Source organism: Tetrao urogallus (genome assembly GCF_951394365.1).
Source record: "Tetrao urogallus genome assembly, chromosome: 1".
Lineage (NCBI taxonomy): Eukaryota > Metazoa > Chordata > Aves > Galliformes > Phasianidae > Tetrao > Tetrao urogallus.
Window position 1 is genome coordinate 51,326,489 of NC_136813.1, and position 18,389 is coordinate 51,344,877.

At 35.8% G+C, this 18,389-nt stretch overlaps 1 protein-coding gene across 6 annotated transcripts in view; it reads right to left on the bottom strand.

Annotated features, from left to right (window-relative positions):
- DOCK9 (dedicator of cytokinesis 9) overlaps positions 1–18,389 on the bottom strand; it is a gene marked incomplete at both ends in the record, with an annotated part of 119,665 nt that overhangs the window by 45,491 nt on the left and 55,785 nt on the right. For all 6 annotated transcript variants that reach the window (XM_079542527.1, XM_079542526.1, XM_079542524.1 and 3 more), the window contains 18 exons: positions 722–793; positions 923–1,048; positions 1,220–1,289; positions 1,428–1,543; positions 3,945–4,034; positions 4,932–5,018; positions 6,426–6,547; positions 7,623–7,746; positions 8,044–8,136; positions 8,950–9,015; positions 9,141–9,328; positions 9,410–9,489; positions 10,263–10,385; positions 10,779–10,861; positions 13,411–13,533; positions 13,671–13,871; positions 14,202–14,342; positions 14,444–14,518. In XM_079542527.1, coding sequence (XP_079398653.1) covers positions 722–793; positions 923–1,048; positions 1,220–1,289; positions 1,428–1,543; positions 3,945–4,034; positions 4,932–5,018; positions 6,426–6,547; positions 7,623–7,746; positions 8,044–8,136; positions 8,950–9,015; positions 9,141–9,328; positions 9,410–9,489; positions 10,263–10,385; positions 10,779–10,861; positions 13,411–13,533; positions 13,671–13,871; positions 14,202–14,342; positions 14,444–14,518 — 1,980 coding nt within the window. The remainder of the gene's footprint in view (positions 1–721; positions 794–922; positions 1,049–1,219; positions 1,290–1,427; positions 1,544–3,944; positions 4,035–4,931; positions 5,019–6,425; positions 6,548–7,622; positions 7,747–8,043; positions 8,137–8,949; positions 9,016–9,140; positions 9,329–9,409; positions 9,490–10,262; positions 10,386–10,778; positions 10,862–13,410; positions 13,534–13,670; positions 13,872–14,201; positions 14,343–14,443; positions 14,519–18,389) is intronic.

The window sequence follows — 18,389 nt, forward strand, 5'->3', positions numbered from 1 at the left end:
TAAATACCTATTTCTAGATTAAACAGCCTTAAAATACAAGGTTTATGGTCTTAAACTGCATTTTCCACTATACTCAAGTCATTTAATACCACAGCTACAATGCAGCTCACAAAGAGCACCACATATTTTTGGGTAGTTGCATGGGAACTTGAACTGGTGATTGAGCACCTGGTAAAGAGGTGTGGCTAGCTCAGGGAGCACAAGCAAATTATTTGCATCTGTGCTCTTCAGATGGGGGTTGTGTAGTCACAGAGCCCCTTCATCAGTTGGGTGAGTTCAACTGTTCTTTCTGTCATGACTATTGGCCTACCAGTGAAATACATGATTTGGTATCACCAAAAGCCTATCAGAAGCAATTTTACTTCTTTGGGAGCAGAACAGCACTGCTTGCATCAAAGTTAATAGTGTTGACTATCACCTCCAAAGTCACTGCACCACAAATATTAAATTATCTTACTAAAAGGTCTAGTGATTTATGAAGATCCCTCTAATAGGGAACAGATCAAAGGACTTCTGTCCTTTATAGTTTCCTACACAGCCCTATAATTTTTTCTCCGTTTTCTCCTCCTGCTTTGCTCTCTCTGTCTCTCTCTTTTTCTTACAGTAGAAACTATATTTTAAAAATCTTTTTCTTCTAATATGTAGTAAAAATGCGATGAAAGAAAGAAGACACTGCATACATTGCTATTATAATAACTTCATTTTGCAGAAGTTGACATACCTTCACTTTAGAATTTTCTATCAAATGCTGAGCCATTGATTTTATCAGAACTTCAAAGAAAAACCATGAATACTGCAGAGAAAAGAAAATATTCTGTAAAATTGATACATGCATTGAACAATTACTTCAACAAAATTTGTTCCTAATTTTCAGTTACGATCAGATGAGATCACACAGTAAAAAGTATAGTTCAATATATACCTTAAGTAGCTTGTTGCTTGTAAGGAAGTCAGCAGATGGCTTCAGAATTGTTGTCATAGACTTTGTCAGTTCTTCATGTACTGTCTTATACTCAGAAGCAACATAGGGTTCAGCTTTATAAGCATACTTTGGGAGGAAAAACAGAACAGAATAGAAACTGACATAATGTGAAACAATTGAAGTTGAACAGGTACATCCATATATATACACACACACATATATATACATACATATATATATATATATACTTCTTTTAGAGTTTATTTACTTTTAACTGACTTTTGAAACTTTGCCTACCTTGACATAAGACCTTAAGTAGCTATCCAAGCCTTCTTCATGACACTGAGCAACAATATGGATAATGACCCTAAATAGAAGTCAGAAACAAAAACCTAGTAAAATATCACAGAAACACCGTGATTGCAATAGAAAAACATTATTCAGTTATAAACCAGTGATAAGCCAGTCATCATTTAAATTCTGTGTCGCACTTCAAATTCTTTACCTTGTCACATTGACTGCAACTTCCTCTTGGGTTGCTCTAGTAAGAACCCTAAACAACTGGTTGAGAACAGTTGGCAGGAAAGCTATCATCACATGGCCTTCCATAGCATGAAGACTCTGAAAGAAAGGAACAGTACTATCATTACCTTGTAACAGGGATGCTATAAATCACAAGTTCTGAAACTAGAAAACTGACTGCAAGTCTTCCAAAAACTGTGTTATTTAATGTTGATTACTTGAAATGTAATTACAAAGAAGACAATTGAGAAGTTTCCAACATAAATATTTGGTAAATATTTTCAATGTTCAAGTAACTTAAATCGAGTTTCATTAAAAACATTTTTAGAAATGTTATGTCAGCTTTTCAGTTTACATGCATACTACTTATTGTTTTATTGAAATGAATAACTGCATAACACAGCAAGGTTAAACCTACACTCTAACATACTTTGCTGTTTCATCCACGAATGCAGACACTTAGCAAATAAGAAATTCCACAAAAACATACAGATTGCTTACCTGTCACTGCATTACCTGCAGTGATAACTGTAATAGAAGTTATACTTGTTAGTCATTCTAATTTGTCTTGCTATGTAGTCCCAAACTACCTAATTCTGGAAACTAGAGACTGGTAGCTACTAACAATTCAATTTCTTCAAGATACGTTGTCCATTTTGCGTATGCACAGACTTGAGAGCACAGACTCTTTTCAGTACCTAGAGAAAAAGATTTCACTTGGAAATCCTCTGCTTTATATCACATGCAACATATGTCTGGACGATTGTCTACGCTATACAAGACAGTATATGGCAATTCATCCTATACAGTTTTAACTCTAGAAAATTTTGTCACATAAAAATCTGTTGGGGTCACAGGGGAAGCACATTTGCTGAACGTGCATATGGACAACATATTTCAAACAATTTCATTTATTGTTAAGTTGCTGTTTGTCTTTGAATGTTTGCCTATATGCACATTCAGGACTTGAAGCAGTCTTCCTTCCTACAAGCACTTAAATTTCCATTGGAAACAACAGCTGTGCTGCGCATTATGTTTTCTGTAAGCCTTGAATATCAGTACAGGGTAAACATGTGAATAGAATTTCAGATCACACTTTTGTCCAGAATGCAGACCTTTTTGGGTAGGGTGCTGTTTTAAATAGAACTCTACCAGAAGTTGACTTGTAAGCTGATGCCGCCTTTGATTATCCAGTTACACTGAGATGGCTAGTAGCTGTGCCCCTTTGATATCTCTGGCAGCTGTGCAGGGAACTTCAAGAAAATACATCAACTTCTAAGACATTATTAAGTGATGTTTGGACTCATAAAACATGAAGGAGAGCATATTAAAATCTTGAGTCAGGTGAGTTTCTGAAATTCTAATCAGAAATGTTAGATGAATTTATGTAAAATATTGTTAGGGAGGGGAAGAACAGATAGAACAAACAGGAGAACAGTTGTCATGTTCAACTCAGCCACTTTACCAGTGGCACAATATTACTGACGTAGTGGAGGAAATAAATATTGCTTGCTATTTAAGTTCTCTGTGTGTAAAAGTAAAAAGTATCTGGCCCCCTGGGAGGCCTAGCTAAACAGAAATTTGGCCTGCAGGAACTGAGGATAGCAGTAGTTTGTATTTACCACAGAAGATAAAGGTAGCAGTGAATAAAAGCAAGTGGAACAAAGTCTATATGATGCATAATGTAGTGATGTGGAACACATTCAAAATGTGTAGTGAGAGCATCCATGTATTTGATGACAAGCAAGAGGTTTAAACTAACTCTGCTGTTGCAATATTCTGACCCAGGGATTTTGCCAAGACATGATCTAACCAAGACACTATACACCCTTGGTAGCACCTGCTGTCAGGTATACGTATAGTGTCCTGAAGTTTTAGGGAAGGGAAGATTGCTCAGAACCAGGATTTTGATGTAACCAAGATCACAAAGCAAGTACAGTTGAAGTGGTGTACCATATTCAATATGTTAAGTTCTTACATAAGTGTAACAGACAATCTAGTTTATGAACAGATGGTATTTAATTACATGAACTCTTGTGTCCCAGAAAACCTGGAGTTACTTGTGATACCTGATGTGGATTGTAAGATGACTGAATTTGGGATTCCACACTAAGAATATGGCCTACTTGGTAAAGATAAAATTGCTGTGGGAAGCGTGTATTCTGTTGATCTAATCTTAAGAGAACTATAGACATGACACTTGTGACCACCTAAACAAAACTTTAAAAAAAACACAGTTACCAATTCCTCTCCATTCTCATGTTTGAATTAATTCGACAGCCATTGGAATTCTGAAATTATCAGCCATAATGCTAACCAATACCATCTCATTTCCTTATGGTTTCATCTTATAATACACATTCATCTGGTCTAGGAAGCATCTTTTCTTCTGTCCATACTTGCATATTCCATAAATGAGACTCAGATAATGTCTGAGGCTCCTAGGTTTTACAAAGGTATAAATCAATAGCATAATCTGTTATCCAGTGCCATTTTATACCTTAAGATATTTTACAAGTTCTGTTCCTAGTGCACGAGCTCCAGATTCAGTTTTCTGGCAGTACTGAAAAAAATTATGCAAGTGCTGGTCCTGAGAATAACAAAAAAGAAACACAAATTAAACAGTACTTAATATTGCTTTCCATAATTCTTAACAGAACACATTAGAATGGGTATATATATGTAAATTCACATTGGTGTACATAATTTTGGAAGCTGTATCTAAGTGTGCTACTTCTGAAGACTAACTTTGTCTCCATATAACATTGGAGCACTACTCCTATGAAGAAAAGCTGAGATAACTGGGCTTGTTCAGCCCGGAGAAGAGAAGGTTCTAGGGGGAACCTGATATGGTCTTCCAGTACTTCACTAGGGGGAAACCAAATTTTTACCTGTGCAGGTAGTGAAGGGACATGGGGGAATGACTTTAAAATGAAAAAGGGGAGATTTATATTAGATAAAAGGAGTAAATTCCTCACTATGAATTCCTCCTTTCAGTGAGGCACTGAAATGGGTTGATCCAAGAAACTGTGGGTACGCCATCCCTGGAGGTGTTCAAGGCTAGGTTGAATGTGGCTGGAGGCAGCCTGATCTAGTGGTTGGCAGTCCTGCCCATGGCAGAGGGGTTCCAACTGGGTGATCTTTAAGCTCCCCCCAATCCAAACCATTCCATGCCTGTTTTTAAACACACGTTCCCCTCAATTTTGATTATCTATTTTACGAGTAGTCATAACAGGACTCATTGATTTGCAACACGCCACTAAATATCCTGCAGACAACTACAACCCCTCATCTAACCAGAAGACTCAGATTGGAATGGATGACATTAGGCAACTGACTCACAGTTCAACATTTGCTGCTTTTCACAGGTGATGTGAAAGAGAGAAACCATAGAGGCAGTCCAGGAGGCAAGAATGGTAGGACAGCAGCATATTGAATTTAACAATCATACATTATTCCTAGAACTCTAATTTGTTTTGTAACTCACCTGAGTATACACAGTTGACACTAGATGAGTGGATATTTTTAACAGTTGTTTGCCTCCATCTACCCATTTAATTTCAGGACCAGAATGCTGAACACAGACATGTAGAAGTAAAAAAAAAAAAAAAAAAGTAACAGTATTACTAGAGAAAGACAGTGCTTTCTTATAGTGACACAATTTTTTTCTATACAGGTTGAAATGTGTACAATGAATAAAGTCATTTGAAAAAAAAAAGAAAAAAGGAAAATTATGCAGGCAACATTACCTAAAGCATTTATGAAACTCGAATGTTATTTTCTTTGTTTTGGGGTTTTTCTTGTTTATTCCAAGTCTCACTGTGGTTTCCCTACTGGCCAAGAAAATTACTTTTAAGTCCCAGAATTCATGTCTCTCCTAAAATCGTGCAGAGAAATTTTTGGCTACAGAGAAATAGCTACTAATTTTCAGAGAAAGTAACTTAAAAAAAAAAAAAAATTACTACTGATATGGTTTAACATGGGTTACTGACAGGGAGCAGGCAGTGCTTCCTTCCCATTCCATTTGCAAAGAACTGAGAATGGGAAGGCTCAGCTGTAAACCCTGATAATCAGAGAGAGACTTTACTGCTAAAATTATGGCTAATCATCTATGTCCTGACCTCCTACACATGGATGTGATCAGAGATGAACAGCAGAGGCATAAAGAATAAATATACCTACAATATGAAAAGATGAGAGATGTGAAGACATCAATGGCTGGAAAGCTTACAGTAAAGTTTAAAAAAGAAAGGGTGGCAGAATAGGAGGAGAGTAGCACCTCTTGATTTCAAGCCTCTTCCTCCAAAATGAGTCAATTTTCTATCTGCATTTCATTCACTTAATCAAATCTCCTACCACGTTTTCCATTTTGTATTCTTCTTTGTTTTATTTTTAATACCATTAATTTTGCAAGCTTTCTGCTTTGAAAAATACAACCATAAATTTTACTAGTGAAGTATAAAGATCACAAAAATTAAGATGTGAGAATAATACTTTTTCAGGAATAAAGGACTTACTGAAAGGAGACAGCATGAAATGCTAAAAAAAATTTAGTAAAGGACTTCAGATTATTTGCATATCTTCATAAGCTGAAAATAGTTTAATATATTTAAAAATTACTAACTTCAATCATTACTACAAAACGAAACTAACCCATTTCCTAAATACACCAGCTAAATAATAACACATGTAATCACTTAACACTTTAAATTAAAAACTACATTAGCGCAGGTGGATTCAAATTCTTTTAAAAGTCAGAATTTAGTCACAAGTTTTGTCTCCAACCTGTGTTTGAGGGGTTAGTTTTTTTGTTGAAGTCAGATGTGCAACTTTGGCAAAACACTCCATTTCAATTATAAAAGAAATAAACTTCCACTAGAAAGTGAATGAAAATATTATCAGATTCTGGAACTACAGTTAATCCTTCTCTCCAGGTTGTTTTGTCTTGTTTTTTAAATAAGAGTGATTTTATATACCATACCTTTCCAACCCCCACTTCTTGATAACTGAGATAGCCTGATGGAAGATTTGCTGACACTGGAATGTGTTGGTCATTTGTCACCACTCTTCCATCTTTTATTAGTGGAAGCCAGGAATAGCCAACTATAGAACATGAAGGAAAAATCATTTTAAATATGTTATGAATCTATTATATAAATCCTTACATACACCTCTGATACGCAATTCATAAACCAGAAAAAGTCAAATAGCCAAATGAACTGAACTCACACCATTAGAAATAATTGAAAAGGCAAATAAATTGTCAGTATGAGTTTGAAAATATTTTCACGTTGCAGGCATTCGAACACATTTAAAATAGAAGAAATACTTAAAGAAATCTTTCACAGAATCACAGAATTGTAGGGGTTGGAAGGGACCTCCAGAGATCGAGTCCAACCCCCCTGCCAAAGCAGGTTCCCTACAGCAGGTCGCACAGGTAGGCATCCAGGCAGGTCTTGAACATCTCCAGAGAAGGAGACTCCACCACCTCCCTGGGCAGCCTGTTCCAGTGCTCTGTCACCCTCACTGTAAAGAAGTTCTTGCGCACATTTGTGCGGAACTTCCTATGCTGCAGTTTCCGGCACACCCAGGGACATCCAGGTCCCTCTCCGCAGAGCTCCTCTCCAGCAGCTCATCCCCCAACCTGTACTGGTGCATGCAATTATTCCTCCCCAGATGCAACACTCTCCACTTGTTTTTGTTAAACCTCATCCGTTTTTTTTCTGCCCAGCTCTCCAGCCTGTCCAGGTCTCGCTGAATGGCAACACAGCCTTCAGGCGTGTCAGCCAATCCTCCCAACTTCGTATCATCAGCAAACTTGCTGAGGGTGGCCACTATCCCCTCATCAAGGTCATTGATGAAGATGTTGAACAAGACCGGACCCAGCGCAGACGCCTGGGGGACACCACTGGTTACAGGTCTCCAGCCAGACTCTGCACCGCCAACAACGACCCTCTGTGCTCTGCCAGTCAGCCAGTTTTCAACCCACCTCACTGTCCACTCATCTATCCCACACTTCCTCAGCTTTGTTATAAGGGGGGACAGTATCAAGTCAGTCAATAGAATATAACAAAAAAATATCACCTAGATCAAGACAACAAAACCTTAGCTTACAAGATAAACACACTGCATAAAATCTCCCCAGGAAGTACTGAAAGTAAACCATTAGCAGACAAACCTTGTGTTTCAACAACATCTTTCTTCTTTGTACTCCCTTTGCTTGAATTGTCACAGCTGACGTGGTAGAAGGTGAACAACAAATGATGCTTTTCATGCAACTGAGTGGGCAACTCTATTTTAATCTGAAACACAAAGAATCACAACCTTTGTGTAAGCCTAGAATAGTGACAGGTCATACTGGTTGCACGGTCCACCACAGAAGAATCTCCAGTTTCTATGTTATTTGAAGCAAGATTCAAAAGTTACACGTATAAAACTTGCAAATTTTTATTGCAGTGAAAGACGGAGGGGGGGGGGGGGAACAGACAGACTCTGATTTAACTGAAATCATTAGCAAGACCTTCATAATGCTCAAACCTTTTCTAGTATTTTTGAAACTTCCATAAGACAGTAGAAATGACTTGAGAAAGGTAATTTACCTCATCGTAAAACTCTGGATTTTGGTGGTGATGCAAAACAGCAGCAAACGCACTTCTAGTAAATACTGGTCCACCTGGTCTACCATAGATACACTAGTAATAGGGAAAAAAAAAGGAAAATCTCAGATAAATGTTTCACCTAGACTTTGAAATATTGTACATTGCATTGCAATCTTAAATAAGAATTAGTGTTTTGTAATGTAATTTTTATCTATCAAAAGTACTGATCTTTAAAAAAAATAATCACAAGTTTAACATAGGCACGTACTAGCAGGAATTAAGAACAGGTAACTCATTGAGTCTAGTTCATCTCTTTTCAACTGTGAAATTTAGGTAAATGCATTAAACATTAAATTAAATTGCTATGAAGTTGACAATATGAAGGACTGAAGCACTCAATCAATGATTTGGATGAAAAAAAAAAGGCAGGTCATTTGAAAATGCCTGCCTTTCATTCTTGTTCCCTTTGCAAAGACAAGATTACATGTCCTGTAGCCTCCTTGCTGTGCAGAAGACTGAACACAGTGGTCTCACCTCAGGACTCTTATGTTTTTCCTACTTCCTTTCTTTCAGGCACCTACTTGTATACACTGTGGCAGCTCAGTAACAAATAGAGTTTGGTTCTGTATTTCATACAAAGCTTTATTGTTTTGTATTGGAATAGGCAAAAAACACTTGTTCTCTATAATTTATTCTTGCAGTTTTTGTTGATATAAATAAGCAAATGCCCTTTAGTATTCTTTTATTTCAAAATCAGGCAAATCATGTAGAAGTTAATTCTATGCCAAATGCAAAGAAAGACAGAAAGCTGCCATCTCAAACTAAATAAATCAACCAAGTATTATCACCCTGCTTTCCTAAGTCTTCTGTATTTTCTTTAATCAGTCACAAAAATCAAAGACTAACCTTTAAAGGCAAAGAATCCTCTTCATCAGAATCCTTGAACTCAATGCATACTGCAATATTTCTAGCCTAAAGAAGTATTTCAAAACAAGAACTCAAACAATTAATTGGAAGGATCATCAGAGAAACATATTACATAAACAATCTTAATCAAACTAGAAAAAATAACACAATATAGGTTTGCCTATACTCACCTTTGCAAAGGACTTTTGACTGTCATATTTCAAGTGCTTTAGATAAACATAAAGATGATTGTTGTAGATGGTGAACGGCTGAGTGTGTTTTGGTATACAGGGAACAAATTCCTCTATTTCAAATGTTATTGGTGTCTTGGTACTGCTTTCAAACTGTTTCATGGGAATGTATGATGAATTTACATAATCTGAAAATATATCAAAAATCAATATAAAGCTGAAGTGAAAAAAAATTGAATGTCTATTTAACATCACTTATTAATACTTACTTGAAAAATCTGGTGACACATTATCAATTGTAACATCCAAATTTCCTAAAATAACAGGAAGCTTGGCCATCTTTTCAGGTCTACAGAAACGGAGAAAAGCAGACAAAAAAACACACAAAAAAACAAAGTTGGGCTAAATATGCAAAGCTTTCAGAAATGCCAGGAAAAAAAAAAAAAAGATAATAGGAAACAAGCAAAAGTAACATCCTGAAACTACTGCAGAGGAAGCAGCTGCTAAATTTTCCCCAAAGACTAGCCTGTGCTATAAAGTCACTTACTCTGTTTGGAGTCCCGATTCTTACTCCAATAGCTCAAGCCTTAGATGTTACAATCTCTTACCAAAATTCCTGCATGCATTTGCACAAACAAGACACTAAAATAACCAAAGGTATTTCCTTCATTTGCAAAGTGAAGTGCTGCGGCAGGCAAATTTACTGCATTAATTTCAAACTCAATATCACTGCAAGCAACTTCAATGCCATGTAATCTTCAATGAAACCTTGAGAAAGTTGCTAAATTGGAGTTAAAATACCTCTTACAAACCTCACCTTCTTATCAGATTTGATAAGTAATGTGAAACAAAGAAGCTGTAGGAAATGTCTTTTGAGATTGTTGCCTTTTGAGATTGCTCAAATTGATACACTTCTAGCTAACTGTTGCACAACAGAAGGAAATGCTTTTGTAAAGCAATTAGAATTGCTCTAATAAACCTAAATGTTTCAAGCCTTGAATGTTTGTTCAACTTCCATATTTGAAGTGAAAACAAATACATACATCAGAAGATGATCTTCAACTGAAGCATCTAATAACCAAAACATTTATTTATAAGATAAAGCAAGAAAATGGAACTTACTTCCTGAAATCTGCTAACAATTTCAGCATGTCTTCATTTGAAAGCTTATTACTGTCTTGTCTGAACAGAGGAGAAAATCTTGCATTTTTGTCCAGCATTCCTGAGGCATCTTTAAATAATGTCCTGAAAGTCAAAATTAGCTTTCAGACGTGTTAACACAAGTGTTGCAATTCTCTTGAAGAAATGCCTTTACTACAAATTAGAACACGTTGTACCTTCCTTTGTACCAAGTATTTAATGCTCCTTTCATTGTAAGAATTTTAATTCTCAGTAAAATCAAAATGTTAACAATGAAAAACAGTTCTCAATATTCAATAATTTGAACAATAATGTGATGAAACTTTTACCTCTTTTCCTATTACAAAGCTAAAGTTTGTTTGCTTTTAAGAAATCTTTGCGTACTTCAAAGTAAAACTAAAACAATGTTTATAGCAGATTACGTTTTAAAGGGACATGCAGAAGATAATGGTAAAGAAAAGCTAGGAAGATATATAGATTGGCAAGGTCTGTCCTTACCTGGCTGCCCAGGCAAAAGGCATTCTGTATTGACCTAATCTCTGGCATGCCTGCTTAGCATTTTTCAAAACTTTCTGTGCAACCTGCAAGTGACATAAGAAACAGCCGTGTTTTTTTTCACCATTAGCGTACAAGAAAAACCCACTATTAAAACCAATATTAAAAGTGATATAAATCATATGAATTAAAATACCTCTTAACTGTTCATTCCAGGTTCAGCAAGGCCTGCTGATCTCACATTTCAAGTGATTTGATTTCAGCCTTCTTTAATATGTAAATTTTCAGTGATAATCAGAAAAGAGAGTGAGTTGGGAACAAGGGAACAAACCACCAAAGCAACTCACTCCAATTACAAAACCACTGTACATACTCATTAATACCAAATCAACATCTGAGGCAAATCTTTTGATTTTATAATATATTTTAAATAACTATGCTAACAGAATATTTAGATCAACAAATTAAAATTCTATTTTTCAGTGACAGAATTAATATCATTATAAGGAAAAAAAAATGGCTAATAAGAAGAATGTCCCTGATTATATACAAAACTCCTATGGAAGCTAGAGCAGAATTCAACTGCTTTTTAAGACAGAAATGCAACTCCAGACAAAAATAATTATTTTTCACCCACTTGCTCCCCTATTCACTACCCACTCAATGTATGAGAACACATTCCTGAAGATTAAGTATTAAAATACCCTGCCCACGGCTGGAGGGGTTGGAGCTCAATGACCTTCAAGGTCCCTTTCAACCCAAGCTATCCTATAATTCAATGAAATATGATGCAATATTTGTATTACAACTACATATAGCATATAAGAGAAGAGTTGTGTGAAGATCACATGGACAGTTTTAATCAAGTACATTGTAAAATTGCTCTCATTAAAATGTTCGGTTTGTTTTTGTAAACTGTTAAGTGAACAAACTTCTGTTATGCTGAACCAACAAGCAGAGCTAGAAACCCACTTGTTGGAGATGTTCAACACAGAGCTGAAATATTTCAGCTGAAGTAGAACCTTCAGAGAGAGCAGTGAGTTTCTCTTTTCTAAAAATCAGATTCCCACTTGTGCCAGTACAGAGCAAAGTATTTGTTAGATGCAGGAAAAGCCATCTCTGCTCTATGCTGCTGACACTGTTTCTACTGCTATGCCCTTAGGGTCAACTCTCAATTATCTTTTCCTGTAAAAAGGGAGAAATTACACATAAAAGTACAGAACCTTGATAAATAATTACTTATTAACAACAAGAAAGCATTAAAGGGGAGAAGAACAAGTGATTTCTTAGCTACAGATTGTTTTGCTTCCATTTTCCCTTCTTGACTGGAGTAGTAATTCTGCTCATTGCACGGACATATGGGGGAGGCTGACACAGCTGGTCAGTACTGTTCTGCTTTTGTTTCTAATTAATTAAGTCAAACTAAATGTTCGATTGTATAAAGTTATAAGCAAATGAAAAGCAGAAATGGACAGCGCAAGTTAATATAACAATGAATGTTCTTATTTGGTCATTCCTGAATCACAGGGCAATGTAATTCCAGCACTCGGCATCACATTTTGGAAACGCTTGGGCTTAATTAACCCTCCTGTGTGGCTCAGGCCCAAGACCACCAAAAAGCAGTAGCAGTTTTGTTTTAACTCAGTAACAGTATGCACTTCAAAAACAGACTCCTAAAATACAATGCTGCTGTTTTCTAACGGTAGCTACAAAAAGTCTCGAGTATTCCCAGAAAAGCAAATCAGTAGCCTGCTCTATACTAAGATCAAGTGAAAAATACAGTTTTTTAGATGTAGCTTAGCCAGAATTAAATCAGCAGGCCAGAACAATGCTCCCCTGGGGAGACTGAAAGTTAACCCTTCCTTTGCTCTTTTCACCAACTGAAAACAGGAGATACATAAATAGTACTCACTGTTGCCCGAAAAAACCCTCTCTGTTAACATCCTGATCCAACTATTTAAGCATTTCTGTTAGCCAAAAAAATTAAAACACTGTTGCTCCAGTGACAGACAAGAAGCAGTAACTGACAACGCTTCTTGCTAGGATCTTTCCAAAAGTATTAAAATGGTACATCCTAGATCTCTGCAAACTTAAAATGTTTCAATGGTTTATTTCCAAAGGCGATGTGGAGTTCTTTCCAACCTACAAAGCACTTTAAATGTAAAAGCAGTGGTTTAATGATCCCAACGGTTCTGAAGAAAAATAAGAGTGTAGATAGGAAAGCTACAATATTGTATGGTCACTAAAAACCAAGCCAAAGTCAGAAACAATTATTATAGTAGATGAGATGCATTAAGTAAGAGAGGCATATAGTTGATTTCTGACCTATATTTAACATTTCATTGTTCAGTAGTTTTCAACTCAATTTTCACACTGAAGATAAATATTTCATTAAATCAGTCTATTCAAAGACATTAAAAATATATCAGTGTTGTTACAAAAAAGCTGAATAATTTTCATAAAAACATGCTAGAAATGAAGTTTCAATTAATAATAGTTGCTACTAATAACCAGAACTTACTATATCAAATCATCATCACCCATGAAGGAGAAAGTAGGTTTCTGACTAATACTTATTAATTTCAAGCAATCTTGCCTCAGTATTTTTTAAGTGCCACGAAAGAAGATAACATACCTTTGCAGAATCTGAACTTTTCATGTATGGTTCAGCACAGTGTGTAATACTTCCCTGTAACACTTTTTCTATTCTAGCCACAAGGAAAATGTCTGGATGAGGACATGTGACTGAGAATATTCCCTAAAAACAAAACACGAGATAAATATAACCGGAAAATGGATACAATCTTGACATCACATCATGGAACGCTGTGTGAAGCATTAAGGAAAACTCTCCCTTTCGAAACAGAATTCAAGCCAGGTCTCAATAACACTTACCTGCTTTGGATACTGTAACATTGTTTCATAAGCATCCTGAATCCTGTGTGAACCATCACCACTGCCATTCATCATTTGTTGAGGAGCGCTGCTTATCATGTGCCGTACTGAGTTGTGGTTCAAATCAACATGGAAATCTGCTGAAATCTTCCGATTGATTTTGATATCAAACAGTGATAATGTGACAAAGAAAGGTTCTACCTAGACATTTAAAAAAACAATGACGTGTCATTGCAGGCATCTGCACTACCATAAAAACATGTATGAAAGGAAGATAAGTATTATTTCCATAAACAAAGGGCCACTCCAGATAGTACTGACAAGGTGTAAAAGACAGCAAAAGAAAAATTTAACTTTCTATACCACAAGGAGATCTGTAACAAAGCCATTTATTGTATGATTTAGGCTCTCATTTTGATTTAAGAGCAGGAAAAAGCAATCCAAGTTCCTGAGTTAGAGTAAGAAATTTTGCCATGGAGAACAGTGTCAAGGAAGCATTAAAGACAATATTAATAGAAAATAATTATTTACATTTGTTGTTGGTCCTTCTTCATTTTCAGCAACACAGCTTTGCAAATTGAAAGATAAATCATTACACTTCACAAGTATTTTTTTTCCAAATTTCTCTTCAAATGGCTTCACTTCTGGTTCAATACCAGAAAAGTCGAGTTTCTTTAAAAAGACAAAAGAAAAGGAAATCTAAGTATGTTGGTTTTCATTTCAAAAGGATCAAGAGAAAAGAAAATAACATGCTTCCTTGTAAGAAGTCTAACCTGTGCATCTGGATCCAAGGCAAAAAGTTTAACTCTGCTTTCACTTTTCAGCTTGATTTCTGCTTCTCTGGTACTCTATCCAAAACAAGAAAACAGGTCTTAGTATCATATATTAAATGAAAATATTTCACAATTTCACTCCTTTTTCTTTTTTTTTTTTCTTTCCCCCTCTGTGATGTTCAAAGCTTTAAATGCTTTTAATTCATACACTCTTCTCTCTCTGAACTACGAAACTCATAGAATCATGGAATCACCAAGGTTGGAAAAGACCTACAAGATCATCCAGTCCAACTGTCCACCTGACACTAATAGTTCTCACTGCACCATGCACCTCAACACAACGACTAAGCATTCCTTAAACATCTCCAGGGTCATTGACTCCTCCAACTCCCAGGGCAGCCCATTCCAGCACCAGACCGCTCCCTCAAGGAAATATTTCCTAACGCCCAGCCTGAAGCTCCCCTGGCGCAACTTGAGGCCATTCCCTCTAGTCCTAAACTCCTCCTTAGTTTATATTGCTTCATCACACCCAAGTAAAAAGTGAGAAACAGTTCCTTTCCTCTTAAATCTTTCTCAGTCACCAAAATATAAAAACCCACCAACACCAGCAGCATGGAAGTTACCAAATTCATGGAAAGTACACTCCAGTGCAGCTCATGTAGCACATTCTTTCCTTAAATAATAAATAATCTTCAGAAAATGATTTAATCGTAAAAAACAAAGTATGAATGTAGGTTACCCATTACTCAGAGCTGCAACGAGACCATAATATTTCTCAGTAAGCAACAGGTTAGCTAAGTTAAGAAATGTGATCAGAAGCTCCCCCCTCGACATTTTTTTTGTTGTTTTTTTTTTTTTTTTTTTCCTTGAGCTTTACTGCCAAATAAGTGGTTTTCCTGTGGGTAGATGAAAACAAAAACAAAAGCAAACCCAAACCTTCCAGAAGACAAAACTCCCACACAGAAAAGTTACTTTGCAAAGCTAAGAGGTACATCTATCTTGACCAGGATTTGTGGAGACCTACATATTAACATTAAAATAAAGGGAGTGGAACAAAATAGAAGGTGAAAACTGGTGTTATGCATAGGCTTCTTTTCCATAAGAAGGTCTTGTATGATTTTTAAAGTCAGAAGAGATTAGAAATGGGCATATCCCTGAGCCAAAATTAACAGGGTTGTAGAGTTGCCATTCCCAGAGCATAGCTAAACAGGAATACAAAGTCATACTTTACGGGCAGGTATCTATCTTTGGATCATCCTGTACTAGTTTAAAAGGTTTTACCAAACCAAAATGCTCATCACTGACCATCAGCTGAATATCTGCATCTGCTTTGTCAGGTTGAAGAAACTTCTGACTTTCCTCAAGAAAAAAAAACCAAACAACGAACTACCAGCTCTAATAGCTCAAATCTTATTACAGGCCAATAATAATGAGAAAAATCGACCTAAAGGATGAATAACAGAAGAGGGACTTTTGAGGTGTGATTTTTAATATGGAGGCTCAGTGGATTTAATTTACTATGATCTTTAGTGGGCACAGGAGAAAAAGGCAACAGCTGCTGTGGAAGGCACGAATAATACACTCGATTCCAGCAGAGTACTGGCAGATTTTGCTTGTTGAGCAGCTGATCACAATGTACAAGACTAAACTGTGATGAAGCTTAAAGATGACAAGAAGTTAATGAGTACATCTTGGAAAAATAATTGTCAATTACAAGAGCTGAAAAGGAAGATGACCTAGTCATAAGAGCAAGACAGAAATTTCTTCAGCTAAAGCATATTAAGTGGTTTTAGATTTGTTAAGTGTTTTACCCAGTAGGGACAAGACAAAAACCTATATATTTTTGATGGGTAGATTCATATGGAGTTGGTCAGAAATCAAGAAATGAGAATGTACTACATATACAGTCATCAACTCTCCCCATAGCTTGGCAGTGACTAATTCAATTTCCTCATTAGCATAACAGGGACAATGCTTTCCTATCTGAGAACATACTAAGAAACATAATGGTCAAGGAGGTGCTTAGCCATACTGATTATGACAGCAACACATGCATTTAAGACCAAGGTCTAGATTCTAGTTGTTTTTTGTTGTTGGTGGTGTTTTTTTTTTCATATTTAATGAAGATTTGGAAAAGAAAATCTGTATTTACTCTTGGTACTTAAATTGCAGATAAAAGGAACATGAAGTAGGTAGGACAGAGATTCAGCTATGCGTGTGCACACTACACGTTGAAGTGCACAGAACAATCTTATTTAATGTTATAAAATAACAGCTGTTGACTTGAAAAAGGAAGTTTCAGAGATTTACTCACAAGAGTTAAACATTTTCTACAAAAACTGTTTTTCCTCACTGTGAGATGCTCTAAAATCACCCTTGAAGGAATTTCTCTTTCTTCGTAAGGATACGGGGTCAATTATTGTGAGAGTCTCCTCTCAGAACCAACAACAATAATAAAACAACTTATTTAAAAGAAGGCTCAATGTCTTAAAAGTCTTCCATTGGTAAAAAAAAAAACACCACAAAAACAACCCCCTCTCCCCCCCGCAAAAACACACACACACACATACACAAAAAAAAAAAAACAGAAAAAAAACCACCAACAAGCCAAAAATAATAGTTGAAAAAACAATGCAAGAAAAAATAGAGGACAAAAATCCTCAAAAGAATCAGCATTTACATAAAATAATCAAGTTAAGGCGTAAGTAACATAAAAATGCAAGCAGGCAGAAGTTTTCCTGTTCTTCTCAGGGAAAAAAAGGGCTAGAAAAAAATGCATTCGAACAAATAGTAAATGTGAACTTGAATGGGAAAACCAAATAGTTTATTTTGAAGGAAACAGAAATTTAAACAGGTTGCATCCACAGGGGAAAAAAAAAAAAAAAAAAAAAAAAAAAAAAAAAAAAAGCCAGTGCTTAAAGAGCTGAGGAAAATAACATGCTAGAAAAATATTTAGCTTAGAGGGTATGGAAAGGTTATGGAAACAGGAAGCAGCATTTTTTTACTAAAATTATATGCAGGTGCTACAGCCCTTCACACCAGAATTCACACCAGAGGTTATATGGAACCTAAGTATTCTGATAGCTTCAACAATAAAGAAAGAAAACTCTTCCATACAGTAAAAACATCTTTTTATATTCATAACTGAAATTATTTTTCCATACCCTCACATAACCATGCTGTTTGATACTTACAGCTCTTTCAAGGCAAACTTGATCATATGCACCAAAATCCCAACTAATTTCCAAATGCAGCTATAGCTGGGGTTAACATAATAGTTTTTTGTATGCATGTACAAAGTTGATTATAATATGGTTATACTAAGAACTGTCAAAGAACCAGCTTGGGTGCTAAAAACCCGTTACTGTATTCTGAGTTTTTTGATGTACTGGTATATAGTGAACATCTGTCTTACTGCTTGGTCTTGATTTATACCCTGTACATCTTCTGGACTAGTGACTACATCAGACAGATCCTATGAAAAGGAGAGCCTTCTAAAGCATGAACAAAGAGAAAAGCTTCAAAACTGCAAAAAATAGTATGAAGCTTGGATTCTGCAACTACAATAGAAAAATGTTACTAGCTCCAGTCCCTTCATAATTCAACAAAAATTTCTCCCACAGAGTATTCACAAAACTTACTTATATCACATAAGTCACTAATACAATGATGTCTGTACATTGGCTATGGAAGAGTAACAATTATTTTCTGTGCACTGCTATTCAATTTTCTTCTTTTTCTATTTCATCTTATTTATTAGACATTGTCACAGTGGAAAAATGTTCACGTTGTCATAAAACATTAGCTGAACAATCTTTTCCAGGTTTTTTTTTTATGGATATGTAATAATGGAAAGGTTTCTAGAGTTTCATCTTAAAGGTAATTCAGGAGCCTACAACACTTTTATAAAAACAAAATTAAAATCCAAAAACTATGCCAACACAGG